The sequence below is a fragment of the Vitis vinifera genome, chromosome 5 (genome assembly GCF_030704535.1).
Source record: "Vitis vinifera cultivar Pinot Noir 40024 chromosome 5, ASM3070453v1".
In the NCBI taxonomy this organism is placed as follows: Eukaryota; Viridiplantae; Streptophyta; class Magnoliopsida; order Vitales; family Vitaceae; genus Vitis; species Vitis vinifera.
The window spans coordinates 5,170,901-5,192,534 of NC_081809.1; the positions used below are offsets into that span (position 1 = coordinate 5,170,901).

General features: G+C 34.4%; 1 protein-coding gene and 1 pseudogene across 1 annotated transcript; both read right to left on the bottom strand.

The window, feature by feature from the left end:
* Nucleotides 1–7,697: 7,697 nt before the first annotated feature.
* LOC100245961 (G-type lectin S-receptor-like serine/threonine-protein kinase LECRK4) lies at nt 7,698–10,215 on the bottom strand. The gene has a single exon (XM_002277992.3). The coding sequence runs from the start codon at nt 10,139–10,141 to the stop codon at nt 7,784–7,786; it is 2,358 nt and encodes a 785-aa protein (XP_002278028.1). The 5' UTR covers nt 10,142–10,215; the 3' UTR covers nt 7,698–7,783.
* A 1,069-nt stretch (nt 10,216–11,284) lies between these two features.
* LOC100240867 (G-type lectin S-receptor-like serine/threonine-protein kinase LECRK2) lies at nt 11,285–13,501 on the bottom strand (annotated as a pseudogene).
* Nucleotides 13,502–21,634: the final 8,133 nt, after the last annotated feature.

The following is a 21,634-nucleotide window of genomic DNA, read 5'->3' on the forward strand; positions in this document are numbered from 1 at the left end:
TTTCTAAGGTGGATTTGGGCGCGTGATTTCTGTGATATTATCATATTAATTTCAGCCATGTCGTTTTCCTTCCCCTCTACTCAATATTTTATCATACTCTTCTCTCGGGGGAGCACACCTACGTGATATTCTTTAGCATGTGCCTCTGCAGACTAATGCGATAAGTCATCAGACTGAAAGCTTTTGGTGGGCATTACGTGATTGAATTGGCGACTTGAAAACCCTTGTAAAGGTCCAATTGCCTATCATTGTCTAGTATTAGCCGAATTATATATACTACAATACTTTTAACGTAATAAACTTGTAAAATTTTAGTCAATATCTGAAGTTTTTGTTCTTCGGGACAAGCATTCCATTAGAGTTTTAGACTATCAGCCGAAGTTGAGACAAAGCACAGTCAGCAAGACTGGATTACAATCATTTTATTTGAAATACATAAGAGGATGAAGGTGCAAAGTCATGACAATCGACTGGCAACAGGTTGTAAATAGAATAATTTGAATTAAAATAAAGAATGTATAAGAAGTGAATGGATCTAGATGTTGATTATAAGCTTAAGTTTTGGAGACAAAGTAAATTGTAGAACAAAAATAGAGAAAAGAGATGGCATGTGTGATGATGGTGCACAGTAGGGCATTCATGCATCAAATAGAAATGATTTTCAGAGGAAGAAAAGGGATAAAAGATGATGATTGTTGGGTGACAAATACCGAAAATTAGGGTTATTCTTTCTTTCTTTGTAATTTTTTGTTTTTAAAATTTTTTGGGGTGCTTCGGAAACTTGTGCAAAGTCTTGGAAGAGAGCGTGCAGTGGGAACCATCATCATATTCTCTTGCTCCAAAAGATGAACGGCGTGCCATGCCAGGCGCACTCATCATCACCATCACAATCGTCATCAATCCTCCCAACAACAACACACAAAAGAATTCAACCCCACCATGAGAACACTAAAACCCTAAAACCCTAAAAGCCCAGTTGAGAGAGCTCACCACTGAATACCGATCATGGGTTTTTAGCCACGTGTCAGAAGGTGATGGGCCCCACATGAACCCACTTTGCGGGGCCTGCAGCAACCCCATCACCACAGTGGAAGAACTGGTGATGTCAGACTGCCATCAGCGTGATGTGCCCTCTCCTCTTGGTTCCACTTCCACCCAAGGGTGATGAAGCTAGTGGGCACTAGAGAAAAGGTTTATGGTTTTGGGTGCGGATGTGTTTTCAGCTTGTTCATGCAGGCCAACTATGAATACAAAAAGAATGCATCCTTTTGGGGTTTTGGTGGTGATGATGGATTCACCCACCTCTTGTTTTGGAAAGTTATGATGGTCCCATACCCAATCCTCCTTGCTTCTCTCTTGTGTTCCCCTTATTCATCATCACCTGTGAAAAATGATTATACTGCCCAAAGCTTCAACCTACTCATCAAATCATGAATTTGGTTCATCAAACCTTTTCTTTTCTTTTCTTTTCTTTTCTTTTTTCTTTTTGGATTTCAATCCCTTCCATTTGGTATGAGTCATTGAGATGCGTTTCGTTCCCCAGGTGGTACCGTAATTTGGCTTATGCATGACATACTCTTAAAAATTTTCAGGTCTTTAATTCAGTGCAGACAACTGGCTCTTCCACAGTTCCACTGTATCTGATGCTTGATGGGAGAGATTGGCTTCGGGCTATTAGACTTGTCACCCTCGTTTTGAGAGCGACTAAAAATTACGTCAGGCTGTTGCAATTTGGAGACTTGTACCTGAGTATAAACAGACTCGGACCATGCTGCGGCGCTAACGTACTTGAAAATCAATTTACAAACTATCTGAAAATATTTATTATTTATTTATTTAGAAATGTCATAATCTATGAAGTTCTCTTTGGATTGGTTTTTCATACGGTAGTCAACCGGCTGAAGCTTGGTAACCTGAGTTTACATTTTCATGTTTGATTCGCGGGGGAGAATGCAAAGGAAATAAAATATCGAGGAAAAGTAAAAGAAATAAAAAGTAAAAGAAAATAAAAAATAAAATTAAAGATGATAAATTAAATTATTTACTACTTCAAACTTATTTTATTTATTTTAATTCATCAATATAAAAATTAAATAATCTTAAAATATATAAATTTTAATTATATTTAATTTTCTTTAAAATATTTTATAGGATAATCAAACATTAGAAAATAATTTTTTTAATAATTTTTTTTTGTATTTTTCGGGACCAAAGATAACCTTAAAAAAATAAAATAATTGAATAAAAATCAAAAGGAAAATGCTGAATTAGCTACCGAAATTGTTTCTACCAATCAAAAGATTCTAAACTATTAAATATATATGATAAGATTTACATTATTAAATAAGGATATAATAGAATGAGATTAAGATATAAGAATACAAATAAGTGAAATTAAGTTATAAATAAATAAAATTAAGGTATAAATAATGAAATATAAAAATGTATATACGATACTGATTAGTGATAGAAACCTAGTGAAATGCATATATACATTTACCATAATGCATTTATAAAATAAAACTATGTTAATATTTTTTAAATAATTATTGTATTTAATGAATCAATATTATTATTATATAATTCTAAATATTTAAACATTTTTTATAACATATAATATTTTTAAATATAACTCTAAAAGATATATTTTGTATATTTAAATGTTTTTATTAGTATATAAAAAATTATACATTTTATATATTTAATAATATATAGTCCAAGAAGCAATCCTAAGGAACCATCGACTTTGTTTAATTTGGGTACGTGTTATCGAATGCGGACTTTGTTTAATTTGAGTGCGTCTTATCAAATGGGGGAAAGGGTGTTGATTAATTAATACTCAAAGCTGAGGAATTTTCTACTTCAAACAGGGGCTATAACTCATTTGGAGTAACCTTTTTTTTCTTAGTTTTTTTTTTCTTTTTCTTTTTTTAGTTGGATATATGCTAAATTCTATTGAGGACTAATGGTGGAAACCATTGAAAAACACAATAGAAGAGATGGAAAAAATTGTCTTAAGGTGTATTTCAAGAGATCAAAGACAAAAAAAATAAGACTAAAAAATGTTAAAAAAAGATTTAGGGTTTGATTGACAACTATTTACAAAAATAGTTTTTTTATTTTTCAGAATAAAGAAAAATATATTTAACTATAAGAAAATAGAAAACAAAATATTTTCAAAGAATATCTTTTAGTTATTTTTATTTATCTTCTTAAAATTGTTTTTAAAAATAATTATATAAATATAAAAAATGGTTTAAGATAAAACATTATATGTAAAAGTTATTTTTAAAACATATTTAAAAACATAAAAAACTTATTAAAAACACTAAAGATTCACAAATAGATATTTGTTTTATGAAACATTATAGAATAATTTTAAAAAATTGTTTTTAAAAATTGTTTTTGAAAATAATTATCAAATCAGGCCTTAAAGTTTGAATGCAAGTAGTGGAGGAGAAAAAGGAGTTCACTAAAGTATAGGAGCACAATACACAAAAGAAATAGTTGGAGTATATTATAGGTGAGAGAAACAAAGAACAATGACAGTATGTGTGAGAAAAAAGATTATAGGTAGTGAACCGAAGGGTTTCTTCACTCAAGCCAAGTAGAAAATGCCTGAGCAAAGCTAGCCAAAAATTGAGTATGCATAGATGAAGTGAAAAATGAGCATTACCCATAAGCATCCTCACCAACAAAAGTAGTTTGCATAAGCGAACATGGGATTAATTGCGTGTGACTTGAGAGCATCACAAGGACACGTAATTAGCCTCTTGAAACCCTTTACGCATAGTTACTTGATGCTTGGAATGCCTGCTTACAAGTTTGCTTATTAAGTGAACTAGACAAAGGCTTGAATAGTTTTCCTAGGCACTAAGGAGAACAATCAAGGCTCATTGATCTAATCATGTGCAAGTGACTTAACTCTATGAAATCCAAAAAGATTCAAAGAGAAAAAAGGGAGAAAAGAAAATTTAGGGTTTCTTATTATGAATTTTCTTAAAAATAGGTACCATGCAAATAGAATTTAAATACATCTAATGAAAGATAGTAAAAAAAAAAAAGATTAACTTACCTTTACCACTAAAAGAGAAAGATAGTAATTCTAATATAGTAAATAACTCTAATAGTCTCCAATTGAGAAATGATCAAGTAATTCCTAAAAGCTATAAAACTCTATGAGACCATTAATGATTCACTCATTTTAGATTTTTTCTTTATATTAAAGACGTATTCTATTAAGATTTAAATAGGGGTTGCCTTACATTCTATGTGTAAGCTATGATTTTTCTCATATATACAAAGATTCATAGAGAAAGGCATCACACTTTGTTCTTCCTTTTTTCAGTTTTTAATAAAGCTTTTAGTTTCCTTTCATTTATCCTCAAATATTAGTTTTCTTTATGGATTGTGAGTGCAAAATCCCAACCATGGGAGGCAAAGAGTTAGTTCTTGAGATGTAGCATGAGGTAGATAATATAGACCAAGAGCAACAATAGTTCGATAAAATTTGTTAGCTTAATCTTGTTTTTTTGTTTAACTTGTTGAAGTAGATCCTCTATATAGTTTGGTTTAGAAGAGATACAACAAATGCTTACCAAGGTTTTATGATACTTGTGGACACCTTGGTCACTACATAATTTGGTTTGATTTGTTGTAATTGAGTGTAAAGTGAATTTGTAAGATGGATATGAGATATCAATGCAATAAATATGAAACTAAATTGACCAAATAATGATATGTTTGTTAGAGTTGATATCTAAGTTCACTAAAGAAGTCCCTTTCATTATTACTATGTTAGCTGTTAAAATTTGATTTGCTTGTCTAGGACTTGACCTTGGTGCTCGTCCATAACAATCAAAGTCGAATCGCGATCCCATTAACAAAGCAAATACAATGAAGCAACAATTAGTAACATAAAAAAGCGACCATAAGCTGGAAAGTCTTGACCAATTGTGGAAATAACAAAAATCTTTTCAAATTCTTGAAGCGAATTACTCTTAAGATGCAATTTGATCTCAAATAAATTATGATCTTAAACTCTACATCATAATTGCTCTCTCTTGTTCTGAATGTGAAAATGGATTGTGAAAACTCCAAAATCGTTATTTATAGAGTCAATTCAATTGTTTTCTTCATTTGATAAAAAAAAGCAATTTTTTCATTAGAAATTACTTATTTTTTAGATTCTTAGATATAATTAAAGAATTTACTTTGTTAACAGCTTAAATAACCAAGTATGTTGATTCGAGGTATGGTATCTGAATACTACATACACATTGTAGTTGTTCTTTCTCTGAATTTTCTTGATTGGAATAATTTATATTAAAAACAAAGTAAATGGGTCAGCTACTGCTTGAAAAGGGTAATATGCTCAATGAATACATTATGCATGGTTGAAGGGTAATGGCATTAAGCCAACATCTTACCTGAGAAATATTTTCAGGCTTCAATGCTTGAAATCTATTTTGGCAGCTGAAAATACATTCTTGGGGAAAAAAAAAATACATCTTATACATTTTAAACCTACGGATCTGTTTGGTTTTCATAAAAAATTTGAACTTTCAGTACACTTTTTTTCTTTCACTCGTCCTCCTTGGGCCTTGTCCTTTCTAATGGGCTGAAAGGTCGTTCAACTATAGAGGCATATGCACCAATCCATTTTGGGGTGCTTGGAGGTCAGTCTAAGTTCAGACTAAATGATAGAAACTCGATCCATGTTACACTATAGCCATTAACACAAGTATATAAAACTCTTACAAGATGAGGTCTAGAAGAGGGTCAGCCCTCACAATTACAAAGAAAACTAAAGATAATAATTCCAAGCATTTTATTCATGATATCTTAAAGTACATATTTTTACCTTGTTTGTTTGGACTTTGGATGCATATATTTTAAAAAGTTTTAATTTTCTTAAATGTGTTGGACCCCCGGATTTGATAAAATTTTGTATTTATTAAAAACTTAAAATCCATTTGATAATGTTTTTTGGAAGCATTTCTAATATTTTTAGTTCTTAATTTTTTTTATTAAAAATATTATTTTAAGTATTAAAAAGACTAGAAATACTTTTTGAGAATACTGTTAAATTAAATTTTAGTAATTTTGTTTTTTCTCATCCATAGGGATGAAAAAAAAAACAATTCACAACTTATTTTTACTATGAAGATAAAAAAAAAAAAAAGATGAGCAACTTGTTTTTATTTTTGCCTTCATTTATAACAATCCAACTTTTTGCCAATATTAGTCAAAGTGTTGTTATGTAAATTTATATTAATTATTGAATAAAAAAAATAAAATGACATGAATTTTAATGTTTTTATTTAGGGAAGCATTTTAGTGAGTATTAGAAAATCTTAGGGTTATGTTTAGTTCTCAAAAAATTTGAGAGAAATAAAATAGAAAAGAAAAGTAAAAGAAAACAAAAAAAGAAAAAAAAAGGTTCAAAGTCAAAAAAATTACTTTTATATATTTCTTTAAACTCATTTTACTTATTTTTCTCTGTTATAAAATGAAGAAATAATTTTAAAATATATAAATTATTAAATAATTTTAATTATATATATATATATATATATATATATATATATATATATATATATATATATATATATATATATATATATATATATATATATATATAATAAATATAAGAAAATTATTTTTCTTATTATTGTTTTTTTTCTTTAGTACATCGAACGGATGAGACCAGCGGGTCAAAAGAAAGATGCCAACCATTATGGTGCACAACTCCTTTGATAGATATAGGTAACAATATTTTATATTAATGTTGTTTACAAATTTTTATAATATAAAACATTTAAACAAATATAAATATTTATATTGATGTTTGTTTTATAATAATTATTAACAATAAATATGAAAATAAATTAAATAATATAAATTAATTAATATAATATTTTTAAAATTTTAAAATAATAAAATGTATAAATATGTAGATAAAATTAAATGTTATAATTTTCTTTTCATATGTAAATATTATACATATTTTATTTAATAAAATTTGATATATTAATACATTTAAATTTATGTTTATCATTTAATAGACATATCAAATACAAAAAAATGAAATTCTATAATTTTAATATTATATAAAATTCTTAAATTTATTTTTAATTTTAATAAAATATAAATTATATATTTATGACATCACTAGTTCGACTATCGATCCGACCAGTGAATTATGAATCGATAATTTTTTCAGTTCAATGATCGCTCTGATTTTGAAAACATCGGTATTTTGTCACAATTTGATGATATCTTTTTCATAATAATGTGGGTAAGCCCTGCTTCTTGAATCTTGAGCCTTGTTGGCTGAATGCCAAGGTTGAAAATTATGGTCTTACTTTTGTCGACTTGTGTGGTAGATTGGGCTTCATATGGTAGTCTTATGTTCCTGTGCTTTCTGATGTTTATTTTAATTTGAGGTGCTTAATTAATTTCCTCGTTTTGTTTTCTTAATTGGAATATCATATTTTTCACAATATTTTCAAGCTATCATTTAACCGATTTTGCTTAATTTTATTAGAATAGGGTAGAATCTAATTGCAAACCTCTGATCTTGTTGTCTGAAAATTAATTTTTTTAGCCATCCAAGGTGATCATCTCCCACGTATACAAAAAAGGAAAAAAGAAAAATTGACAGAATATCCTAACGAAAAACAAACCATGATGAATGAAAAGAAGAACAAGACATAAATTCCAAGCTTCAAATGTGATACAGGGGCTGCTGGCTAAGACTTAAAATTCAAAGATGTAGAATTCAGAATGTTGGGGCATGGACCAGGGGTGGGACGGCCACCTCCACTGTGCCTTCCAACATCTGAATCACCTTCTTCATGGTTGGACGTAGAACTGGGTCCGGATGAACACACCACAAACCAACCATTGCCATTCTCTCGAACCTTTTGAAATCATCCGACACTTCTGGATCATGCTTAACCACCGCCTCTAGCTTACCCTTTCTCACACAAGTCAGAACCCAATCCACGAGAATAAGGTCATCTTCTTCCGATTCTTCCTCAACCCGGTTCAGCTCTATGTGCTTTCTGCAGCATATGATCTCAAGCAGCAGCACCCCAAAACTGTAGACATCAACCTTGGCCGTTACTGGAACATTTTTGAGCCATTCTGGTGCCATGTATCCCATTGTTCCTCTCACATTGGTGCTTGTTCTAGTCTGATCTTTCATCAATAGCTTCGCCAGGCCAAACTCTGCAATTTTGGGATTGAATTGACTATCAAGTAACACGTTCTGGGGCTTTATATCACAGTGAATGATTTGGGTTTCACATTCATCATGTAAATACGAGAGCCCACGTGCAATTGCCAGAACAATTTGAGCTCTATGATCCCAGCATGGTTTCTCACCCTCGGAAAATAGAAAACCAGACAGAGTCCCATTTGTCATCAGCTCATAGACTAGAAGTCTATGACTTTGCTCATCACAGAAACCCAACAGCTTGACTAAATTTTTGTGATGGGTTTGGCCTATTACCCTCAACTCTGTCAGAAATTCTTTGTCACCTTGTTCCATCACTCTCTCCAGCTTCTTCACAGCAATCTTTATCTGCTTATCTTCCAAATTTAGAATCCCACTATATACTGTCCCGAATGATCCTCTTCCGATTTTGTTTTTGAACCCATCGGTTGCTTCATGCAACTCCCTATATGTGAATTTTTTCAAGTTGATCTCTGCAGGATTTGCAAGGAATTTTCTTGCTCTGGATAGTCTAGCTATAGGGTTATATATTGCAAAGGCAGCAAACAGGAGAGCAAGCATGGTGCTTATTGAAAGGCATACCTTCAGAATCATCTGAGAGCGAGGCTCTTTCTTCCCCGCTATTAGACCATCAGTCTTCCCTTGCTCTACCACTGGAACCTTGATGATGGTTTGTATCCCATTAGTAGAAGGGCTGCTCTGTCTGGCATTCATAAAAGGAATCCTCTTCTTGCGGCAAACGTTGTCTGCTGTTAGGGTAGCTGCCATGCAATAGCAATCATCCATGACTGCCTCCCTGCATTTCTCCAAATCAGAATTGTACAGTCGAGTCATTTCTGTGAATAAGTTGTTCACAATATCCGCATTATCAATCACTTCTATGTTATAATTTGTCACATCAGATGGACTCTTGGAGCACTGTTGCGGTGGGACATTTGGATAGCATCCTTTGGAAGGAACATTAGGATCCATGAGAGAATAACCTGGAAGACAGCTACAAGTAACGTTTTGATTATCGGGAGAAGTACAGTAGCCGTAAACACCGCAAATACCATTGACAGAGCAAGGTTCAGTGGCCGCTTTCCAAACACTTGTCCATCCGCTGCCATTTACCTTAGGGTAAATATACTGCTGGAAATTTCCGGTGTCTTCTACGGTTGCTCTGTGATAATAGCGGTCAACTGGTGTTGGCACATTCGTGGTCAACCGGTAAATGATGGAAGTTAAATTGGTAACATACATCAATGCTGTGCTCTCATTGAACACAAGACTAACGTTGGGCTGTATAGTATCAGTCCACCAGTAACCACTGTCTGCCCATCGGAATGTAGCTAGGACCACATTTCCATCAGTACCCACCTCTAGCATGAATTTTCCGGTAGAGTAGTCCACAGTTCCGTTAGCATTGGAGTAGAGCCTATGGTCCCATGGAACTTTCTGGCCCAGTAAAAGTGTGTCCGTTGGGTTATCAAAACTTTGCCACACCACACTTGAAACAAAGTTTCTTAAGACAAGGTTGCCGTTGTTTTGCAAGGAAGCTGAATTCGCAGCACTGGCGCCGTTGGATATTTGGGAGACGGTTCCGTTGGGGAACGTCAGCACAAGGCTTCCAGCGAGCGTGAGGTTGACGGAGGATCCAGCAGGGGCTGGAGCATCCCGATTTGCCGACCAAACAACGGTTTTCTCAGGAATCTTATTGAACCAAATTCCAAGAAGAAACAGACCACCAGGGAGAGGGTAGAACCCGAAAGCAAAGTCGCCTGAGAGTGAGAGCCACGAGGAATTTGTGTGGGTGTCGAAGCTGGATCCTAAGCTTATATTTCCCTTCACTTGGGCATGGGATCCAAGGAAGAAGTGTAGCAGTAGCAGAGAGAACACAAGAAGTATGGTAGCCGCCATTGTTATGTGGGGAAGATAGGAAAATTCGCAACAACAAAACAGATGGGATGATTGTATATAGGAAAAACCTTGCAAAACTTCCACATCGTGGAGAGACCACAGAAAACAATGACTCACCCAACCACAGAAAGACACTAAGCAGTGCGGACCCGGAGACTTTCGTTAGGGCCACCTCAAAAATATTATATTATAATCTTCATTCATAAATTATAAGATAATTAATGGTATTTTTTATTATTATTATTAAATAATTAAATAATTTTAAATATTAATTATGAATGGGTAAGTGTCAAATTAATGGTGCGGTCCCGAATGATACCCTTATGGACTAATAATGGTAGAAAGCGATAGAAATTAGTGGTGTGGTCCTCTTTGGTGTATGGGAAAGTCCATATATAGTGCCGGAATATGTACGCAAAAATATAAGTCTTCCATGCGGAACAAAAATTTCCAAAAGTTGGGCAAATTAAGATCTAGATAGGAATATGAGAACTAAGTAACAAATGTGAATGTCATTGTAGGTCCACCCAGGAAGAAAAATTTCCAAAGTTCGAAAAGATGTACATGGTGGGAAGATGAGAAACTATCCAACAAATGTGAATGTCATTATAGGTCCACCCAAGAAGAAATTATTTTTATATATTTTTTCAAATTTATTTTGCTTACTTTTCTCTTTTATATATATTTATATTTATTTATAATAAAACAAAATATAAAAAAAAAACTATTTTCTCTAACACGGTTTTCTTTTTTTAGTAGTTTCTGCACAGAAACATCACCGAGAAGTATTCAACTTGCGTCAACCTTTGAACAGTACTTTCTCACAATTTGAGGATATCTTTTTCCAGAATAGTGTGGGTAGGCCCTGCTTCTTGAATCTTGAGCCTTGTTGGCTGTATGCCAAGGTTGAAAATTATGGTCTTAGTTTTGTCGACTTGTATGGTAGACTGGGCTTCATATGGTGGACCTATGCCCTGTCCTTCTGATGTTTATTTTAATTTGAGGAGTTTAAATAATTTCCTCGTTTTGTTTCTTAATTGGAATATCTTATTTTTCACAATAGTTTCAAGCTCTAATTTAACCGATTTTCCTAAATTTTATTAGAATAGGGTAGAATCTAATTACAAACCTCTGATCTTGCTCTCTCAAAATTAATTTTTTTAGCCATCCAAGGTGATGATCTCCCACGTATACAAAAATACAAAAAAAAAAAAAAAAAAAAGGAAAAAGGAAAAGAAGAAGAAGAAAAATTGACACAATATCCTAACGAAAAACAAACCATGATGAATGAAAAGAAGAACAAGACAAACTCCAAACTTCAAATGTGATACAGGGGGCTGCTCGCTAAGGTATAAAATTCAAAGATGTGGAATTTAGAATGTTGGGGCATGGGCCAGGGGTGGGACGGCCACCTCCACTGTTCCTTCCAACATCTGAATCACCTTCTTCATGGTTGGACGTAGAATTGGGTCCGGATGAACACACCACAAACCAACCATTGCCATTCTTTCGAACCTTTTGAAATCATCCGACACTTCTGGATCATGCTTAACTACCGCCTCTAGCTTACCCCTAATCACACAAGTCAGAACCCAATCTACGAGAATAAGGTCATCTTCTTCCGATTCTTCCTCAACCCGGTTCAGCTCTATGTGCCTTCTGCAGCATATGATCTCAAGCAGCAGCACCCCAAAACTGTAGACATCAACCTTGGCCGTTACTGGAACATTTTTGAGCCATTCTGGTGCCATGTATCCCATTGTTCCTCTCACATTGGTGCTTGTTCTAGTCTGATCTTTCATCAGTAGCTTCGCCAGGCCAAAGTCTGCAATCTTGGGATTGAATTGACTATCAAGTAACACGTTCTGGGGCTTTATATCACAGTGGATGATCTGGGTTTCACATTCATCATGTAAATACGAGAGCCCACGTGCAACTGCCAGAACAATTTGAGCTCTATGATCCCAGCATGGTTTCTCACCCTCGGCAAATAGAAAACCAGACAGAGTCCCATTTGTCATCAGCTCATAGACTAGAAGTCTATGACTTTGCTCATCACAGAAACCCAGCAGCTTGACTAAATTTTTGTGATGGGTTTGGCCTATTACCATCACCTCTGTCAGAAATTCTTTGTCACCTTGTTCCATCACTTTCTTCAGCTTCTTCACAGCAATCTCTATCTCCTTATCCTCAAAATTTAGAACCCCACTATATACTGTCCCGAATGATCCGCTTCCGATTTTGTTTTTGAACCCATCGGTTGCTTCATGCAACTCCCTATATGTGAATTTTTTCAAGTTGATCTCTGCAGGGTTTGCAAGGACTTTTCTTGCTCTGGATCGTCTAGCTATAGGGTGATTATATATTGCAACAGCAGCGAATAGGAAAGCAAGAATGCTGCTTATTGAAAGGCATACCTTCAGATTTCTTCCCCTCTATTTGACCATCAGTCTTCCCTGGCTCTACCACTGGAACCTTGATGATGGTTTGTATCCCATTAGTAGAAGGGCTGCTCTGTCTGGCATTCATAAAAGGAATCCTCTTCTTGCGGCAAACGTTGTCTGCTGTTAGGGTTGCTGCCATGCAATAGCAATCATCCATGCATGACTGCCTGCATTTCTCCAAATCATAATTGTAGAGTCGAGTCATTTCTGCGAATTCGTTGTTCACAATGTCCGCATCGCCAATCACTTCTATGGTATAATTTGTCACATTGGATGGGCTCTTGGAGCACTGTTGCGGTGGGACATTTGGATAGCATCCTTTGGAAGGAACATTAGGATCCATGAGAGAATAACCTGGAAGACAGCTACAAGTAACGTTTTGATTATCGGCAGAAGTACAGTAGCCGTAAACACCGCAAATACCATTGACAGAGCAAGGTTGAGTGACCGCTTTCCAAACACTTGTCCATCCGCTGCCATTTACCTTAGGGTAAATATACTGCTGGAAATTTCCGGTGTCTTCTACGGTTGCTCTGTGATAATAGCGGTCAACTGGTGTTGACACATTCGTGGTCAACCGGTAAATGATGGAAGTTAAATTGGTAACATACATCAATGCTGTGCTCTCATTGAACACAAGACTAACGTTGGGCTGTATAGTATTAGTCCACCAGTAACCACTGTCTGCCCATCGGAATGTAGCTAGGACCACATTTCCATCAGTACCCACCTCTAGCATGAATTTTCCGGTAGAGTAGTCCACAGTTCCGTTAGCATTGGAGTAAAGCCTACGGTCCGATGGAACTGTCTGGCCCGGCAAGAGAGTGTCCGTTGGGTTATCAAAACTTTGCCACACCACACTTGAAGAGTTCCTTAAGACAAGGTTGTTAGATATTTTTCTTCTAATGTCCCACATGACACGTGTATGGCTTTAGTCTTTTATTTAAATGGAGTTATCTAATCTAATCTCTAAAATTTTGGCTATACAATTAGAGAAGTAGTTTCCTATTTTTTTGTTTACTCCTGACTTTGATGGGAAGTGGAGTAGCGGTTACTAAATTGTTGGCAGTTATCAAAAAGGAAATGGGTCCTCTCTCTACCCATTTAAGTAGCATTACACAGTTTCCATTTTTTCGTGTGTGGTATGTAATTTTCATTTTTGAAAGAAAAAAGGGCTAAGAGAGAGAAACCGATATCCTGGAGAATTCTACAATTTTTCAGATCAAGAATTAAATGAAAGAGATTGCTATGGATTCAGGTATGTTATTTATGTTTGTGAAAATCATGATAGTCAAGATCTTGGAATTTATAAAGCATTAAGTTTAAAGTTTCATTTTATTTATAACATGTGGTATCAGAGCAAGGTTAAGACTTTCATGATTTTCCATTATGATCTATTTGTTGGAATCATTTATTTGGGGAAGTTTTTTTTTTCTTAATATTTTCGGTAACCAAACACAGCAAAATAGAAACCACCTGAATTTTCCTCAAATGGGCCATTTTGGCATCCTTGAATGGATGCACCTGTATTTCACAATGATGAGCAGCAGCAGCAATAGTGAATAGCTGGTCACCATTAGGATATTGGACAACATGGAGAAAACGGATTCACACGGGATGCACTCACTTGGGTCCATTTGAGAATTAGTTTCAAATCTCTTCATATCCTAAAATAATAGTAGACATATAGATGAAGTTATGCAGCAACCATCTTCTAGTAGACATAAAAAATTCAGCCAAAATAAAGCCAGAGATAGAAACTACTAGGATTTAGAAATTCTGTGGCTCTTCTTCATGATGCCGAATAAAGATCTGCAAATCACATTAAAGGAGTGGCAGAAAAATACCCGCAAAATATAAGACAAATTAAATTTTTTATTTATTTAATTTATTTACATTATTAATTACATATTATCCAGTGACTAACTAATTCCTAGATAAGTGGGTTTTTATTTTTCTGGGTAATCATATATGATGCTATTTCCATGAGAATTTCTAGTGATATTGTTGGCTACTTTAATTTATTAAACAAATCACATATTTTTAGTGCAATTTTTTTTTTCTTCCACGTGATGCTACATGCTACATGCCTATCTTTTAGTAAATTGATAATATTGCCCATAATTTGTTCTACAGTATAGAACACAGTGCACGGAATGTGTATCATTTACAAATCTGATTCATGTCTAGATTTTATAAGTGACATTTCTTGTATTGATATGTTATAATTATTTTCTATAGTTTATATGAACATGAAATTGTCACTTATATGAAACTGTTTAGATGATAATATGATGTGATTGATGATAAATTGTTTTGCAAAGTGATTATTTCAACTCGAAATCCTATTTTATGAAATAGTTTGGTGATCACCAAAGTGAACCAACTAGAAAGTCATAGGTTTTAAGTTGTATTTTGGATCTTAATACTAATATCCCACGTATTAAGAAAATAGCTTTGCAAATTTTTGAATAGATATTTATATGTATCTTTGATCATGAGAATATTTTGGCTTGGCCCAAAGGTGCACCACTTTTCTTGTGATTAATATATTGAGGTAAAATAATTAATATGTACCCTTAATTGAGAGTTGGAATCGGATACCCAAAGGTAACGGACCTATCGGATTATGGATACATTATTAATTATTTTTGATAGGTGAAAGGGAATCACCATAATAGTCAAAAGTTTAATTTTGTATGTTGTAATTTTCATCCAAAGATGTGTTACAATAGTACTATTTATTATTTATTATTTAACTCAAAGCATTAATGTGTGAGCATATATTTAATTGCAGTTTCAGTTCCTATTTCGCTTCATTCGCACGCTTCATCTGTTTCGATCCTTAATGGAACAAATTTCTCAGACTGGTTTGAGCAAGTCCAGTTTCACCTAGGTGTATTGGATCTTGATTTGACACTTCGGACTGAGAAACCGCCTGCTATTACTGAGGAAAGTAGCACGGAAGAAAAAACTTTAAGTCATTCTTGGGAAAGATCGAACAGATTGAGCATTATGTTTATGCGAATGAGTATAGCAAACAACATTAAGTCAACACTTCCTGAACGTGACACTGCTAAGGAATTTTTTAAGACTGTGGAAGAACGTTTTCGTTCAGCTGACAAGTCTCTTGCTGGGACATTAATGGATGAACTTACCACCATGAAGTTTGATGGTACTCGTGGGATGCATGAGCACATCCTTGAGATGTCAAATCTAGCTGCTAAACTGAAGGCTCTTGGGATGAATGTGGATGAGTCTTTTCTTGTTCAATTTATTTTGAACTCCTTGCCTCTTCAGTATGGGCCATTTCAAATTCATTACAACACTATTAAGGACAAGTGGAATGTAAATGAATTGGCCAGTATGCTTGTTCAAGAAGAGACAAGACTTAAGCAACAAGGACATCATTCAATTCACCTTAAAAGTAAAGGAGCTAGTAAGAAGTGGAAGAAACCTAAGAAGGGCAAAAGGGCAGAACCACCTAAGATCAATGGGCCAAATCAAAGAATAGAGGTTCATGAAAGGGGACAAAACAGTATCAAGTGTCGTTTCTGTAAGAAGTTTGGGCATGTTCAGAGAGATTGCCACAAACGTAAGGCATGGTTTGAGAAGAAAGGTAAGCCTTTAGCTTACGTATGTTTCGAATCAAATCTTACTGAAGTTCCTTCTAATACTTGGTGGATTGACTTAGGTTCCACTGTTCATGTTTCTAATTCGATGCAGGGCTTCCTTACAATCCAGACTTTAAACCAAAATGAAAGTTCCATAGTTGTGGGAAATGGAGTCAAAGTTCTAGTGGTTGCTACCGGGACATTTCGTTTATTTCTAGACACTGATTGTTATCTAGATTTGTTTCAGACTCTTTATGTTCCTTCTATTTCTCGTAATTTGGTTTCTATGTCTAAACTTGACCTGGAAGGTTATTCATTTTCATTTCGTAATAGAAGATTCAGTTTGTTTAAAAATTCTTCTTTTGTTGGTTTTGGAAGTTTATGTGATGGTTTGTATAAACTGAATCTTAATAATCGTTTTACTGAAAGCCTTCTAACCCTGCATCATAATTTCGGAACTAAACGTAACCTGATCAATGAAAGTTCTTCTTACTTGTGGCACAAATGTTTGGGTCATATATCCAAAGAAAGAATGAAGAGATTAGTGAAAGATGGGATTTTGCATAACCTAGATTTTACTGATCTCGATGTGTGTGTGGATTGTATTAAGGGAAAACAAACCAAACATACAAAGAAGGGTGCTACAAGAAGTGGAGAACTTCTTGAAATCATCCATACGGACATTTGTGGGCCGTTTGACTTGCCATCTTTTGGTAAAGAAAAATATTTTATCACTTTCATTGATGATTTTTCACGTTATTGTTATATCTATTTATTGCATGAAAAATCTCAAGCAGTGGATGCCCTAGAGGTGTACATTGTTGAGGTTGAAAGGCAATTAGATAAAAAAGTGAAAATTATCAGATCAGATAGAGGTGGTGAATATTATGGTAGAAATGATGGATTGGGTCAATGCCCTGGCCCATTTGCTAAACTCTTAGAAAAGCATGGTATATGTGCACAATACACTATGCCAGGTACGCCTCAGCAGAATGGAGTGGCTGAAAGGCGTAATCGTACATTGATGGATATGGTTAGGAGTATGTTAAGTAATTCCTCTTTACCCATTTCATTATGGATGGAAGCCCTTAAGACCGCTGTTTATTTATTGAATAGGGTTCCTACTAAAACAGTTCCAAAGACTCCTTTTGAACTGTGGACAGGAAGGAAACCAAGTTTAAGGCACTTGCATGTTTGGGGTTGCCCAGCGGAGGCTAGGATTTATAATCCACATGAAAAGAAATTGGATTTCAAAACCATTAGTGGTTACTTTATTGGCTATCCAATGAAATCCAAAGGGTATAGGTTTTATTGTCCTAATCATAGTACGAAAATTGTTGAAACGGGTAATGCCAGATTCATTGAGAATGATGAAATCCGTGGGAGTGATCAATTACAAAAAACAAATATTCAAGAAGTTAGGGTACAAGTCCCACTACCCATAACTTCTAAAGAAATTGTTATTCCTACAATTGTAGAATCATTTGGCAATGTTAAACAACAAATTAATGATCAGTCACTCTCCAATGAGATTATCACTAATGAACCAATTATGGAAGGACCACAACAGTCAACATTAAGAAGGTCTCAAAGAGAACGTAGACATGCTATTTCTGATGATTATGTGGTTTATTTACAAGAATCTGATTATGATATTGGGACAAGTAAAGACCCGGTTTCATTTTCACAAGCCATTAGCTGTAGTGATTCTGATAAATGGATTGATGCCATGAATGATGAGTTGAAATCAATGGATCAAAATAAAGTCTGGGAACTTGTCGAATTGCCTGAAGGATATAAAGCAGTTGGTTGTAAATGGGTCTTTAAGACCAAACGCGACTCAAAAGGCAATATTGAACGACATAAAACCAGACTTGTGGCCAAAGGTTTTACTCAGAAAGGGGGTATTGATTATAAGGAGACCTTCTCTCCTGTATCCAAGAAAGACTCACTTAGAATCATTATGGCTTTAGTTGCTCATTTTGATTTAGAGCTACACCAAATGGATGTGAAAACTGCTTTTCTTAATGGGAGTTTAGAAGAAAAGGTTTATATGGATCAACCTGAAGGTTTCTCCATAAAGGGAAAAGAACAGATGGTTTGCAAATTAAATAAGTCAATATATGGACTTAAACAAGCTTCTAGACAATGGTATCTTAAATTCAATGATACTATTACTTCCTTCGGATTTAAGGAAAACATCGTTGATCGGTATATATACCTGAAGGTTAGTGGGAGCAAGTTTATATTTCTAATTTTATATGTTGATGGTATTTTTCTTGCCAGTAGTGATCTTGGTTTATTGCACACAACCAAGAAATTCCTCTCTGAGAATTTTGAAATGAAAGATATGGGTGAGGCAACTTATGTGATTGGAATAGAAATATTCCGTGATCGCTCACGTGGTTTGTTGGGGTTGTCTCAAAACCAATATATTGAAACAATCTTAGAGAGATTTGGTATGGAGAACTGTTCAGCTAGTGTAGCCCCAATTCAGAAAGGGGATAAATTTAGTCTCATGCAATGTCCAAAAAATGAATGGGAACGTAAACAGATGGAAAAAATTCCTTATGCTTCTGCTGTAGGAAGTTTGATGTATGCACAAACTTGCACCAGACCAGACATCAGTTTTGCAGTTGGTATGTTGGGCAAATACCAAAGTAATCCTGGAATGGATCATTGGAAAGCTGCAAAGAAAGTGATGAGGTACTTGAGGGGAACAAAAGATTATATGCTTGCTTTTAAGAGGTCTGATAATTTGGAGGTGATTGGCTACACAGATTCAGACTTTGCTGGATGTGTTGATAGTAGAAAATCAACTTTTGGTTATGTATATCTATTGGCTGGGGCAGCAATTTCATGGAAAAGTGCTAAACAAACTATTATTGCTGCATCCACAATGGAAGCTGAATTTGTGGCATGCTTTGAGGCCACGGTTCAGGGTTTATGGCTGCGAAATTTTATCTCAGGGCTTGCTATTGTCGACACTATTGAGAAGCCGTTGAAGATTTATTGTGATAATTCTGCAGCTGTATTTTTCTCCAAGAACGACAAATACTCTAATGGTGCTAAACACATGGAGTTAAAGTATTTTGCCGTTAAGGAGGAAGTTCAGAAACAACGTGTGTCTATTGAACATATTAATACTGAGCTCATGGTTGCAGATCCACTAACTAAAGGGTTACCACCAAAGACATTTAAAGAACATGTTAAAAGAATGGGTCTTGATTGTAACCCTTGATGCCTATTATGTTTGGATTGCAAATGTTTGTTTATGTTATTAGACATTTTGAGATCTCATTAATCATGTTTCTGATTTTTCCTGTTTTCCATTTTGTACGTACATCTATGAGATTGGATAAATGATAACAGGAAGTCTTTTACAAAGACATTTTTTTTGTTGGACCAATTTTGGATACTTCTCATTTATGAACCATGGTTGATTGGATTGCTAGTGTTGTAGTACATGGAAGGGACTATGTCGCCTTATTGATGTACAACCACCATGACTCATACTAGTGATTCATTTGACCATAGTATTTATGATGACCAATTTGAGTTAGAAATGGATTAGTTTTTTATGCGCATAATGTTGACTTCATTGGGGCTAAAATAAAGTTAGTCATATGGGACAAGTGGGAGAATGTTAGATATTTTTCTTCTAATGTCCCACATGACACGTGTATGGCTTTAGTCTTTTATTTAAATGGAGTTATCTAATCTAATCTCTAAAATTTTGGCTATACAATTAGAGAAGTAGTTTCCTATTTTTTTGTTTACTCCTGACTTTGATGGGAAGTGGAGTAGCGGTTACTAAATTGTTGGCAGTTATCAAAAAGGAAATGGGTCCTCTCTCTACCCATTTAAGTAGCATTACACAGTTTCCATCTTTTCGTGTGTGGTATGTAATTTTCATTTTTGAAAGAAAAAAGGGCTAAGAGAGAGAAACCGATATCCTGGAGAATTCTACAATTTTTCAGATCAAGAATTAAATGAAAGAGATTGCTATGGATTCAGGTATGTTATTTATGTTTGTGAAAATCATGATAGTCAAGATCTTGGAATTTATAAAGCATTAAGTTTAAAGTTTCATTTTATTTATAACAAAGGTTGCCATTGTTTTGGAAGGAAGCCGAATTTGCAGGATTGGTGGCGCCGTCGTGTATTTGGATGACGGTTCCGTTGGGGAACGTCAGCACAAGGCTTCCAGTGAGCGTGAGGTTGACGGAGGATCCAGCAGGGGCTGGATCATCCCGATTTGCTGACCAAACAACGGTCTTCTCAGTAATTTTATCGAACCAAATTCCAAGAAGAAACAGGCCGCCAGGGAGAGGATAGAACCCGAAAGCAAAGTCGCCGGAGGGTGAGAGCCAGGAGGAATTTGTCTCGGTGTCGAAGCTGGACCCTAAGCTTATATTTCCCTGTAATTGCGCATGGGAGCCAGACAAGAAGTATACCAGTAGTAAAGACAACAAAAGAAGTATGGTGGCTGCCATTGTTTTGCGGGGAAGATAGGAAAATTTGAAATAGAGAAAAACAGATGGGATGATTACATATAGGAAAAACCTTGCAAAATTTTCTTTTAATGTCGAATAAAGGAGCGTGGAGAGACCGTCGAAGACAATAACTTTCCCAATCATTCAAAATGGCACTCTCGCCGAAATTTCTGCAGAATACCGTCTATCACCCCCTGACAAGTCCATATACCAGAATATGTACACAGAAATTTAAGTCTTCCACGCGGAACAGAAATTTCCAAAAGTTGGAAAATTAAGATGTAGATAGGAACCTGAGAAACTAAGCAACAGACATGAATGCCATTGTAGGTCCACTCACATGTTACACCTGGGAAAAAAAATCCCAAAGTTGGAAAAGATGTAGGAAGGAAATTGAGAATCTAAGATGCTGTTTGGAAACTATTTACTATTTTTAATCATGGTTTTTTTTTCTACAAAACAATAAAATAGAAGGACATGACATTCAATAATCATAAAAACATCGTTTTTAGTTATTTTTATTTATTTTCATTCATTTTAAAGAAATATATATAAATGTGAATAATGATTAAAAGAAAAAACATGATATATAAAAATATGTTTAAAATATATTTAAAAAAACGATTTTCAGTTACTTTATTTATTTTTTAATAGATATTTAAAAAAATAATTATAAAAATATGGATAATGATTAAAAACAAAATATCACGTATAAAAATTATTTCTAAAAACTTATTTAAAAACATAAAAAATTGGGTCAACAACGGATAATTTAGTTCGAGTGCGAAAGAAAAATAGTACAACTTCCGTATGGAGATGAAATGATATCCTCATGGACTAACAATGGTAGAGAGTAATAGAAATTTATGGTGTGGTCCTGAGTCAAACTCGTGCTTTGGCCTTGAATTGTAATCCCATCTAATATATTATTAAAAGAAA

Coding starts and splice junctions, on each gene's coding strand:
- LOC100245961 (XM_002277992.3), bottom strand. CDS start 10,141: ATGGCGGCTACCATACTTCTTGTGTTCTCTCTGCTACTGCTACACTTC.